The following is a 12557-nucleotide window of genomic DNA, read 5'->3' as shown; positions in this document are numbered from 1 at the left end:
AACTTTCAGAAAAATAATTTATTTCCAAATTACACAATAATAATACTTCTCCATCTGTGTGATGTGCAAACACGATGGTCACATAAGACAGGAGGTGAGGGGAAAGAATGGAAGAAAAGCACAAGAAAACATTTGCACCATTGCATCTTCAACTTTATGCAACTGAAAATTGATTTTAGTTCCGCGTAGAAATGTAATTGAGACATTTTCTGGGTCATTTTAACTGGGCGTTCATGGAGTGAGACCATATGAACAAGATATGACTTTAGGGTTGGGACAGGGCAACCAGGCTGGAGATAGTCTATGGGGTGCCCATTATTGGGTATTCTCAGCATGTGGACTCCGACCAGAGAATTAATAATACTCTGCTCTCCCCCTGGGTCCATTGCTCTGATCAGTGCTCAATGCCCAGTCGCATAGGTGGGATGCAGTGGAAGATCAATGCAGTTGCTCCCATGCCCCCTGAGCATGTTAGAGAGGGACGCCAGCACATGTGAGTGGCTCCTGAGGACTGGGCCTTCAATCTTGATGCTCATGTAGCCTGGGCAGCTTTGGTGATGTTTGGCACACAACTAGAGCCTGTTCCAGAAATACAGCTCAGTCAAGGCTTGATGAGAGGGTGAGGTTCGCTGTTCTACCTGGGGTCAGGGATCTGGGTCCCTGTCCCCACTTTTAGATCTCTCCTGCGCAATACTACAAGGGCTTCAGTTCGTTCCACCTTTATTCCCGGTGATGTGTTGTCAAGCTCCCAATAACGCATCCCCCACCAACACTCCCTCCCCCTTCTATTCCACCAACCCCTCCCTCCCCAACCTCTCTCACTGTCTTTTCCTTTGTTCCTCGTGGATTAAAGTCTGGGGACAAGTGGGTCCAACGAAGGTCATGCCACAGCCACCACATCCTGGCACTGGCCGGGCACCAGGGTCTGGAGTCAGTCATCAGAGACAAGGTAGAAATGGTCATTAGATCTCGGGTCACGGCAGCTCTATGCCTTTCAATCCATAATCGTTAAATTTCACGCTTGCCGATGCATAAACCGAATGGAATCTGAAATCCACAGAGTTTTTTTCTCCATCTCAGGTCATTGGCTGACACACTTAATCCCCTCAAAACCGCAAAATTTCCATTTTTTCTCCAGTGTAGCTCCAACGCCAGTGAACTCTTGCTTAAACATGTTTGGCAGTTGTTGGAGAAGCGTCTCAATTTCTCCCGAAGATATCTGTGGAGAAACGTACACGGCACAGATAAAGATCCGCTGGAAATCAATCCCACACTTCAGACTTCCGATGTCAACCAATGTCAACACAAGGTTCTCCTCTGACCCTGACCCTGACCCTGGTTTCCATGGACCGGATACTTTTCTATCACATGCACAGGGAAACCATATTTAAACTATGACCTCTGGGCGACGTGTTCTGTTATGTGCAGTAAAACAGGTACTTCCCTCCTGAGATACGCTTCCAACTCTAAGGTGGGCCGAGATCTTCTGCTGTACCCCCCCCCCCCCCCCCCCACTATTCACCCATCATGGCAGCCAGTGCAGTCTCTTTGCTTACAGGAAATGGTGGTGCCTTGAAGGGATTGCCCTAGTACCAGTACCACAAGGACCAATTCACAGTGGCAAGTTAACCCACCCACCCATTTGTCTTTGGGATGTGAGAGATAACTAAAGTGCCCAGAGCACCAAGTCCCGTCACAACAACAATCTCTTACATTTCTGCTCCGACAAAGATAAAGGAAGCAAAGTGAAGGGAAACACTATACGGACAAAAGTTATCGAAAGTCTTAAAGTAAAAAAAAAAAACGAAAGTATTTTAGAATGAGATATAGGTTTAAATATATGGCTGGATAATCGCTCACACAGAAGCTGTAGCTGAGGCAGGCTGGTTAGACCACCAGCTGGATTCTCCCATAAGAGCTCACTTTGATCTGTCATGGAATTGAACATTCCCCATTGACACTGACTGGACATGAGTAATGAGAAGGTTAACCTATCCTGGGCGCCCCAGTCCTGGCTACCTGTCCCAGAAGCGTGACATTGTAGAGATTACCTTGGCATCCAATCGCTGTAGGTAGGACCACAGGTACTCAATGTTGGCTCCAAACGGGTGGACGTGGAGGAAGGCCGATATGATCCCTGGCCACAAAAGATACAGAAATTGAAAGCTCAGCATTATGTAAAGCACTCTACATCAAAGGTATCAAAGGTATTTTATTGGTCACATTCACATACACCTAGGTAGTGAAGTGAAATGCTTCTTGCCATTTTGCAGCACATAAAGAAGGAATACAGACATAACATTAATAAGAGTTTTAAACATAAAGAACATCCCCCACAACGGTTCCCATTATGAGGGAAGGCACAAAGTCCAGTCCCCAACCCCAGTTCACCCATAGTCGGGCCCATTGAGGCCTCCACAGTTGCCTCTACGGAGGCCCGATGTTCCAGGCCGTTCTCGCCGGGTGATGTTGCTCCGGGTGATGTTTGATACCTTTGATACCTTTGAAATTGAAAGCTCAGCATTATGTAAAGCAAACTCTACATCATGACTAGTGAAGGAATAAGGGCCTCTTGACGAGGTTACTCAGATTCAGATTCAGATTCAGATTCAGATTCAACTTTAATTGTCATTGTCAGTGTACAGTACAGAGACAACGAAATGCAGTTGACCAATGGCTTGAGGTGAAGGTGAGGTTCAATACCAGGGAGAGGATATCAGGAATCCAAAGTGTTTCCTCATTGAAGCTTCCACTGGAGATGCGGGCAGGGGAGATGCAGTGCAGTTTGAGTTTGAGTTTAGTTTATTGTCATGTGTACTGAACCACAGCGAAAAGCTTTTGTTGCGTGCTAACCAATCAGCGGAAAGAAAGTACATGATTACAATCGAGCCATCCACAGTGTATAGATGGATACATGATTAAGGGAATAACATGAATAACGTTTGGTGCAAATTAAAGCCAGTAAAGTCCGATCAAAGATAGTCATGAGGTGCAAATGGAATCCATGGAAAGGAGGTTGGTTTGTGTGCTGGTCTGGGTTGGGCTGGTATGGTTAGTGTGATTTTGACAACAGTATGATGAGGAGGCCTTTGACACTCTGGATATGTCCCACTGCCCCTTACCCTACACCATGTCGATGTTTAACATACATGCACAATGCCCTTTTAATCGGCAAGTCTGCATCCACCACAGTCAGTGAATTCCAGACCATTCCAAATTTTACAAGAAATGTTTCTCATCTGTGTTTTTTCCCAGTTACCTGAAATATGTGACATAGACACAAGAGGCTGCAGATGCTGGAATCTTAAGCAAAAAATAAAGTGCCGGATGATCTCATTGAGTCAGGCAGCATAAGTGGAGGAAAAAGGTCAGATGTCGTTTTGGATTGAGATCCTTCTTCAGTCTTATGAAGGGTCCCGGCCCAAATCATCGCTTGTCAATTTCCTTCCACAGATGCCGCCTAACCTGCTGAGTACCTCCTGCACTTTAGATTTTAAAACAGAAGTAGGAATAGGACACCAAGCCTCTCAAGTCTGTCACGTTATTCCTTTTCTCATACTGAAGGATCTGTACACTGTATCTCCCTTGTAATCCTGTATTGTATTCCCGCCGACTGGTTAGCACGCAACAAAAGTTTTTATCTGTACCTCGGCACAAGTGACAATAAACTAAACTAAACTAAACTAAACCTTTCACCAAGGTCATGGCGGAGCTATGCTGGTCTCAACTCCTCTGCTATGCCAGTTCCCAATGGCCCTCAATTCTTCCATCCTTCAAAAAATTGTCTCTCGTTCAACACCTCCAGCGATCTGGTCTTAGAAACATAGAAAATAAGTGCAGGAGTAGGCCATTTGGCCCTTCGAGCCTGCACCGCCATTCAATATGATCATGGCTGATCATCCAACTCAGTATCCTGTACCTGCCTTCTCTCCATACCCCCTGATACCTTTAGCCACAAGGGCCAAATCTAAGTCTGAAGAAGGGTTCCGATCTCAAATATTACCGAAGCATTTCCTCCAGAGATGCCGCCTGACAAGTTACTGTGGATCAGAAGCCGGATGTTCTGCACTAGGTGACACTTTCCTATAACCCTGCTCGGAATTGCCTCCAATTGCTGGGAAGAGTGCAGTTCAACCTCACTGAGGAAGATCAACACTGTCCAGGACAGTCCAGTCCAGGACACACTGACACCTCATGTCCCAGCCTACACAATAACTACTCAGACCCTCCACAGCTCCAGTGGCCTAGGTTCAATCCTGACCTCCGCTCTGTCTATGTGGAGTCTGCACTGTCTCCCGTTCTCCCTGATGGGTTTCCCTCTGGTGCTTCAGTTTCTAGCCACTTCCCAAAGTCAACTGGCTGCTGAAAATTGCCCTGTCTGTGTAGTGGTGGAATTGTAGTGGGTGAGTTGATGGGAATGTGAGACGTTGCCACTCCCTCACCAGTAGCTCTTGGGCATAGTTTGCAACAAGAGATTGGAAGAAGGCAACTTGCTAGCAACCCGACGATAATTGAGGAAGAGATGAATATTGCCCTGTCTCTGATGCTCACTGCTCAGTAACAAAAGATATCCTCCAAATTAAAGCATCTCCACCATGACAGCAGAATGTGACTGAAGAACATTTATACAAAGGGGGGGGGGGGGGGGGGGGGGGGTAGGGCAGATTACACTTATACACAGCAAACCTACAATAATCTGCTCTCCAATGACTCAGAAACCCCTATGTACAGCATCTGATTCATGGGGTGCTGACACCCACACTCTCTTCAACACGCAGTTCATATGCACCCTTGCAGTCACTGGGACCCAAGTTCCTGCATTGTCTTTTGACTCACCAAGGCCCTAGTTCTCGTGCTTCCTACCACTGCCCCCAGCCCCGAATCCAATGCTCCTTACCTCTCACAAGTTCAGTTCATTGTGCTGACGTGAAATTTAATCAAATCACTAGAAAATTTATGTTTATAAAGTGTAACATCTCTAAAAAAGTGTTTTGCAAGTGTGCTGTGAATATTAATGCAACAGCGTCCAACAGCCTGGAGCTCCTCTAAAACCCTGAGCCATTCAATGGATTTTTACTGCAGTGCTTTTCAGAATCCCCCAAAACTTCACAACAAATAAAAAACTTATCAAAATGTAGGATGTCCATCTTGAAGCAATCTTTCGCAGCAGTGGTGCGAGGTGCTACTTGAATGCAGCACCTGCACTATGTAATTTTAAAGAGGTCCCCCCTCATCCTAAACTCCAGCGAGTACAGGCCCAGTGCCGTCAAATGCTCTTCATATGTTAACCCAACCATTCCTGAGATCATTCTCATAAAACCTCCTTTGGATCCACTCCAATGCCAACACATCTTTCCTCAGATGTGGGGCCAAAAACTGCTCACAATGTTCCAAATGCGGTCTGACTAGTGCCTTATAAAGCCTCAGCATTAGATCCCTGTTTTTATATTCTAATCCTCTCAAAATAAATGCTAACATTACATTTGCCTTCCTTGCTACTGATCGGAGTTGCAAACTAACTTTTTGGGAATTCTGCACCAGTACTCCCAAGTCCCTTTGATCCTCCGACCTCTCCCCATCTAGAAAATAGTCTATGTCTTTATTCCTACTACCAAGATGCATGAACACACGATTGTTGTTCAGCTGCAATATTCACAAAATGTTCCTTGGTCCACACATTAAATAAATCAGTGCCTCCAATTTGATGGAAGTTCTCTTTATTTTCAAAGTCAGAATCACTTCATTTTCCTGGTCTGCCCAGGCAACACTGATCAAAATATTTCGCCTGCTCTCCCCCAAGACCTTTCTAATGAATCAACAGTTATTGAATCAAGATTGAATGCAATATTCTAAATGGCTTCCCACTGATATATTTATACAGTTAATCCTCAAGGGTCTTGCTGCCTCTGGCAATCTCTCCGACACAGTGCATTGTGTTCATCACTCTGATGTTGTGCAGACATTAACAGCAACCGTGCATCAGTCCTGCCTGTTGCCCTTTGTCACTTTGCCTTAAAATCAGCAGCAGTATCACACAGGAAAACAGGGGCAGGAGTCTGCCACCAGGCCCCTCAAGCCAGGACCATCACTATGATTGTGGTTTACCCCAGGGCTCCTCTCTTCTGGGCCAATTCCCCCTGGCCCTCAATTCCCCCATCTTTCAAATATGTATCTAATTCAAAACCCATGCATTAAAGACCCCACGTGAACTGGCCTCCCTAACCATTCAGGGAAAACAATTCCAGAGATTCACCACTCTCTGTGAGAAGAAATTCATAAAGTCATAAGTGAGTAGAATTAGGCCATTCAGCCCCTCAAGTCTACTTCGCCATTCAATCATGGCTGATCTATCTCTCCTTCCTAACCCCATTCTCCTGCCTTCTCCCCCTGACCTCTGACACCTGTACTAATCAAGAATCTATCTATCTGCCTTAAAAATATCCACTGACTTGTCCTCCACAGCCTTCTATGGCGAAGAATTCCACAGATTTAGCACCCTCTGACAAAAGACATTTCTCCTCATCTTCTTCCTAAAAGAATGTCCATTAATTCTGAGGCTATGACCTCTAGTTCTAGACTCTTCCACTAGTGGAAACATCCTCTCCACATCCACTCCATCCAAGCCTTTCACTATTTCGTATGTTTCAATGAGGTCCCCCTTCGTGCGAGTGCAGGCCCAGTGCCGACAAACGCTCATCATAGGTTAACCTACTTATTCCTAGGATCATTTTTGTAAATCTTCTCTGGACCTTCTCCAGAGCCAGCACATCCATCCTCACATATGGTGCCCAAAATTGTTCACAATATTCCAAATGTGGCCTTTACAGCGCCTTATAGAGCCTCAGCATTACATCCCGACGCACTTCACTATTAAATGCACACCCCCTATTGTGGTAATAATGTCACCTTGTCCGAGTCCCTCCCACTAGTGGAAACATCTCGACATTTACCCTGGCCTCTTAACCCATTGCATTATGATCCAATTTAACGTCAAACAACCTCGAGAACTGTTTTGCAATATTCCAGAGGACTAAATATCTATGGATGAGATCATAGGTATTTTACTGGCAATGGATAACTATTAACGAATCAATGTGTAGTTTGTATCCCTCAGGCAAAAAAAAATTTCTAACATGTTAAGCCTCAGGTATTAAGTGATGATAAAAGCTGTATTAAATTAATAACGTTGCCAAAACAAAGCTCAAGGAGTCAAACTAAATTCACCAAAGGAGGAAGAAAACAGTTAAAAGAGAAAGCAGAATATGAGAGCAAGGAGGGTAAGACAAAAGTAGTTTGTATGGGAGAGAAATTAAAAAGTGTTTTCAGTTTGTCTTCACATGATGTGTCTAGAGTCACCGAGAAGCTCAAAGAAGTTAACATTACTTTAAAAAAATTATTAGTGAAATTAATGGTTTTGAAAGGTGAAAATCCCCAGGACATGACAACCTGCCGTGTTGCTGGGAGTCATGGCAGGCACTACCATGCCTGGTTGGTGTAGGGGCCTCCCAGGCATCTGGTACCAGACCCCTCAATGCTGTCCCGTTATTCAGAAATGAGACATGAAATGTCCTCACTGAGATGGTGGTAAATCTGTGGAATCCTCTACACAAGAGGGCAGTGGATGCTCAGATGCTGGAAAGTGATGCTGAGAGGGAAGAGACATGATTCCCTGAATACTGGGGTCACCTGGGTTGAATGGCCTACTGCTCTCATTTCTTGTCTGTCCCCACTGCCATGCCAAGGAAATGCAGCACAACAGGGAGAATCGTTATAATAAGGCCTGTCCGCTCTGTCACAGATCAAAGGAAAGCATGAGGGGTGTGGGGGGTGGGGGAGAGGGCGTGATTTAGTTCATGTCGGCAGGCGTCATTTACTTGGTTCCACACTCATTGTTGGAGCATCTAGACAACAAGGACACCTATGTTAGACTCCAATTCATTAGCCTTTCCCCTAACTAGTCTGAAGAGGGGTCTCGACCCAAAACGTTTCCAATTCCATCCCTCCAGAGATGGTGCCTGTCCTGCTGAGTTACTCCAGGTTTTTGTGTCTACCTCCAATTCATTGACTGCAGCTCCACCATATCCCAACCAAACTCATCTGCAAATTCCATGACCTTGGTGTGTGGGAAAGAACTGCAGATGCTGGTTTAAACCGTAGACACAAAATGCTGGAGGCAGCATCTCTGGAGAGAAGGAATGCATGTCCTATATATCTCCCTCCCCCCTAACATCCATCTGAAGAAGGGTCTCGACCCAAAACATCATCTATTCCTTCCCTCCAGAGATATTGCCTGACCTGCTGAGTTACTCCAGCATTTTGTGTCTTTCCTCGACCTCGGAGTCAGGACCCCGTGTGGATTCTTCACTTCCTGAACCTAGACTACAATCAGTGAGAATAGGCTACGAAACATCTTCCACGATAATTCTGAACAATGGTGCCCCACAAGAATGTGTTCAGCCTCTACTCTCGATCCACTCCTGATGGTGCAGTCACCTTCTGTTCTAACTCCAATTACAAGTTTGCAGATGTCACCACAGAACTGGGTTGGATCTTGCAAATTGATGAGTCGCGAGTACAGGAAGGAGATAACAAGCTTGATAACATGGTGTCAAGACAACCACTCTCCCTCACTGTCAGCAAGATGAAGGAGCTGGTTATCGACTTCAGGACATGAGCTGGAGCACACGCCCCAGTCAGCATTAATGATGCCAAAGTGGAGACTGGTCATGAGCTTCAGGCATAAATATCACCAACAATTTGTCTTGAACCAAACGCATTGATGAAACGGCCAAGAGAGCACACCGACTTCCTCAGAAGACTAAGGAAGTTCAGCATGTCTCCAACCACTCTGGCCATCTTCTGCAGGTGCACTATAGAAAGCGTATTATCAGGTTGCATCTTAACACCCCACGAGGAGAATTGCCCTATTAAGATACACCCATTAATCTTACATTATTAAGCTACATTAAGATAAGCAGAGTCAAGTGGAGTTCAAACCATGAAACACTGTGAAGAAGCATTCCCTGCAGCAACACTGTCCTGTTTCACTTGATCTACAGATTGCAGTGGACAATGGCATCCAGGTTTATTTTCCATGGGAGGTGTTAGCCGATACAAGTGGATAATTTTAAGCAGAGGCAGTTTGTTATTAACCATTATATTAACCAAACTCTCAAACTCGATCATATGTGTGCTCATGTATGTTGTAATTGCCACAATATTGGAAGGGGGGGGGGGGGGGGGACAAGCAGGGAATTTGGGAGTTAGATAATCCCTTGCCCCAAACTCACCAATTGCCTGCCTTCTTCGTGCATTGTGTACTGATTGACATCACGGAGACAAACCTTCCTCGTACTTCATCCAAAACATTCTGTCAAATTATTGAAAGCAATTTCCTTCCAATATTTCCATGCTGTCTTTCCCTAATCAATCCACACTTGTTCAAGTGACTGCTAATCTGCCCTGTCAATAGTAGCCTCCTGGTTGCTGATAGTGAGGACTCAGCAATGCTAATACCAAAGATAGGCGGTGGGCTGTCTTGTTGGACATTGCCAGACACTACTTATGCAACACAATTGTCCAATTAATCAATATAGTGCTGGAAAGCATTAAAGAAACGGATGCCACATTTTAGATGTTAGACTGCAAATTATTATTAACTGCAGGAAAAGTGCATGTTTAAAAGCCACATATTAGCACTGTAATTACTGAGAAGTCGACAGACCAAAGGTGCTACTTCCTAATACACAGCGTGGCCTCGGATGTGAACTGTTTGCAATCCCCGACGCTACACGTCTTCCTGACTACCGCGTGCACAGCCCGTTTCTCCCCCCCCATTCAACCCCTGATGGGCATCAGTTGAAAATATAAAATCAATTTTTGGCTGGGTGCTATTGGGCACTGGATTCAGTGGCCGATCAACCAAAGCATTTAGCTGGCGGTGTGACACCAATCAAAGGCAGCTTCACTGAGCGTTGGGACAAAATGTGTAGGAAGGAACTGCAGATGCTGGTTTAAATCGAAGATGGACACAAAATGCTGAAGTAACTCAGCAGGACAGGCAGCATCTCCAGAGGGAAGGAACCCAAAATGAAACGTCACCCATTCCTTCTCTCCAGAGATGCTGCCTGTTCCGCTGAGTTACTTCAGTGATTGTGTCTATTAACTGAGTGTTGGTCCGGCCACGGGGGGTTGCCTGAGCCTTTTAGATGTTCCGTTCACAACTTCTGGGACGCAGTGAGAAGTTTTCAAAAGGCTTTTGCCAGTGAGGAATGCAATGTTACATCAACATCAAGCCGAGAATGCAATTCAGAGTGAAGATGTGGGAAAGGCAGGATACGGTACCCACTAATAAAGCTTCTTTCTCTGATTTGAGAGATCGGGCGGCGACACTTCCCTCGCTGCTCAGCCTGTTCTGGGTGAACCCATTCGTCTCCTGCACAGGAAATACAAAGGGAAATTATGAGAGTAATAGGAGTCTCCGGGAAAGCAAAGGCATATTTTACTATCCATGTGATTACAAGTGATTATTCCTTTCTAATTAACATTCCCCGCCTTGAGGGAAACTGCATAAAGCTAAAACACTAAATAAAACTAAATGGACTGCCAAAATCTTGATTCGTTTTTATGATTATAGCTCACAGGAGGCGTGGCAGTGTAGTTATTACAAAACTGGACAACAGCCAAAGTTTGGACTGTTGAGCAGGGACTTGAATAGTTATGGGCCTGTCCCACTTAGGCGAGTTTTCAGCGGACTGCTGGCGACTGTCAAGTTGCCGGCAGTCGCCTGAAAAACCGGGAACTGGAAAGGCGACTGTCAGAGGGGAACACACACAAACACACACACACAAATACATCGCAAAGGCAGGGACCAGGGCAAGCATGGGGAGGGCTGTCTGAAATTCACATGGTGCAAAGCCAAGGTGATACAGACACACACCACGATGAACAGGAAGGTTGGTGCTGTAATTAAGACAGCTAGCACAGTGTCCTTTAAAAGAGGAGGGGGGGGGGGGGGGGGGGGGGGGGGGGGGGGGGGGGGGGGGGGGGGGGGGGGGGGGGGGGGGGGGGGGGGGGGGGGGGGGGGGGGGGGGTGGGGGGGGGGGGGGGGGGGGGGGGGGGGGGGGGGGGGGGGGGGGGGGGGGGGGGGGGGGGGGGGGGGGGGGGGGGGGGGGGGGGGGGGGAATGGGGGAGAAGGAGAATGGGGGGAGACAACTTTTAATAAGCCAGAGATACACATTTGTGAAGTTCAGCAGACATTTAACATTACCTGTTGGTTATCCTTGGTTCTGAAAACTGCTGCTTATGTTTTTTCCCCCCAATGAGCCAATAAAAATGACCGGTCAGCAAAGGCGATTAACTAAAACTATCTACGACTACCTTGACTACCTACAACTACATGGCAACCCCACTTCCACTGCACCGACGACTACAGGATTATCGATTATCTCCAACATGTTGAAATATTTGCGGCAACCATATTGAGGCCACGACTAGTTCCCAGAATGCGGGAACTCCTCGCGACCATGGAGGAGACTCATCAGAGACCACCAGCAAACATGTGGCGACCATGTGGCGAGCGCAGAGTCTCCTGCACTCGCCTAAAAAGTCGCCTAAGTGGAACAGGTCGATTAGATCGAGCTCTTAAAGATAGCGGAGTCAAGGAATATGGGGAGGGGGCAGGAATGGAGTACTGATTGTGGATGATCAGGCATGATCACAGTAAATGGCGGTGTTGGCTCGAAGGGCCGAATGGCCTACTCGTGCACCTATTGTCTATTGTCTTTTGAACGCAAATCACACATATGTACCAGAACATGAGAAAACAATAGCAGCAGTAGGCCATTCGGCCCCTCAAGCCTGTCCTGCCTGCAGTGACCATTTGGCTTGTTTTGTGTGTCATTAATTATGGCTTTTGCCTTTAAATTTTGGACTGCCCGTTATTATGTGGGTGGGATTTATTACATATTTTAGGATGTGTAAGGAGCTAGGTTTCTTGCACAGAAGCTTAGTTTTTAGTTTAGTTTTGAACTTACATGGGGAAGGTTTACCCTTCGACCATGTGAAATGAAAAGGAGACACGAGGAGCTTTCTAACGTTTAAAGCGATATGCTGGACGAAGATTAAAGTGTACGAGTCGGAGAAGAAGGTCGGATGTATCTTATTGTGTTTCTTCAACAGTAAAGAAACTATTTATCAAAAGACTGTGTTATGAAGATTTATCTGTGTAGAAGCTCTGAAGGTCTCACGGAGAGCTCACGTGCGTATTACGACATTCTCCTTAACCATGTAGTCTACTTAGTGGCTAGAGGGAGTAATCTTTTGAACAATATAAAAATCTGCCGTTACATTGCCATTCAGTCTGAACTCAACCGATCTGCCCCAGATCTTTTCTGCACAGCCCACCTTTTCTCCAGTTCCTCATGACCCTCCATTCCATGATCTTTCACAAATGTATCCACTTCCTTTTTAACTACCCCAATGATCTAACAACCACAAACTTCTCAGGTAAAGAATTCCAGAGATTCTCTGACCTCTGTGGAACTTACGCATCAATA

The 12557-nt window shown here is 46.0% G+C and overlaps 1 protein-coding gene across 1 annotated transcript in view; it reads right to left on the bottom strand.

Moving 5' to 3' along the window:
• Positions 1-12557, bottom strand: part of enox1 (ecto-NOX disulfide-thiol exchanger 1) — a 183290-nt gene continuing 170733 nt past the window's right edge. The window contains 3 exon segments of the mRNA XM_055644792.1: positions 1-1219; positions 2052-2137; positions 10345-10435. Of these exon segments, the coding sequence (XP_055500767.1) occupies positions 1082-1219; positions 2052-2137; positions 10345-10435 (315 nt within the window). The 3' untranslated portion in view covers positions 1-1081.

This window comes from Leucoraja erinacea, chromosome 13 (genome assembly GCF_028641065.1).
Source record: "Leucoraja erinacea ecotype New England chromosome 13, Leri_hhj_1, whole genome shotgun sequence".
NCBI classification, from domain to species: Eukaryota; Metazoa; Chordata; class Chondrichthyes; order Rajiformes; family Rajidae; genus Leucoraja; species Leucoraja erinaceus.
The sequence above is the reverse complement of the archived record's forward strand: the minus strand, read 5'-3'. Positions and strand labels throughout refer to the sequence as shown.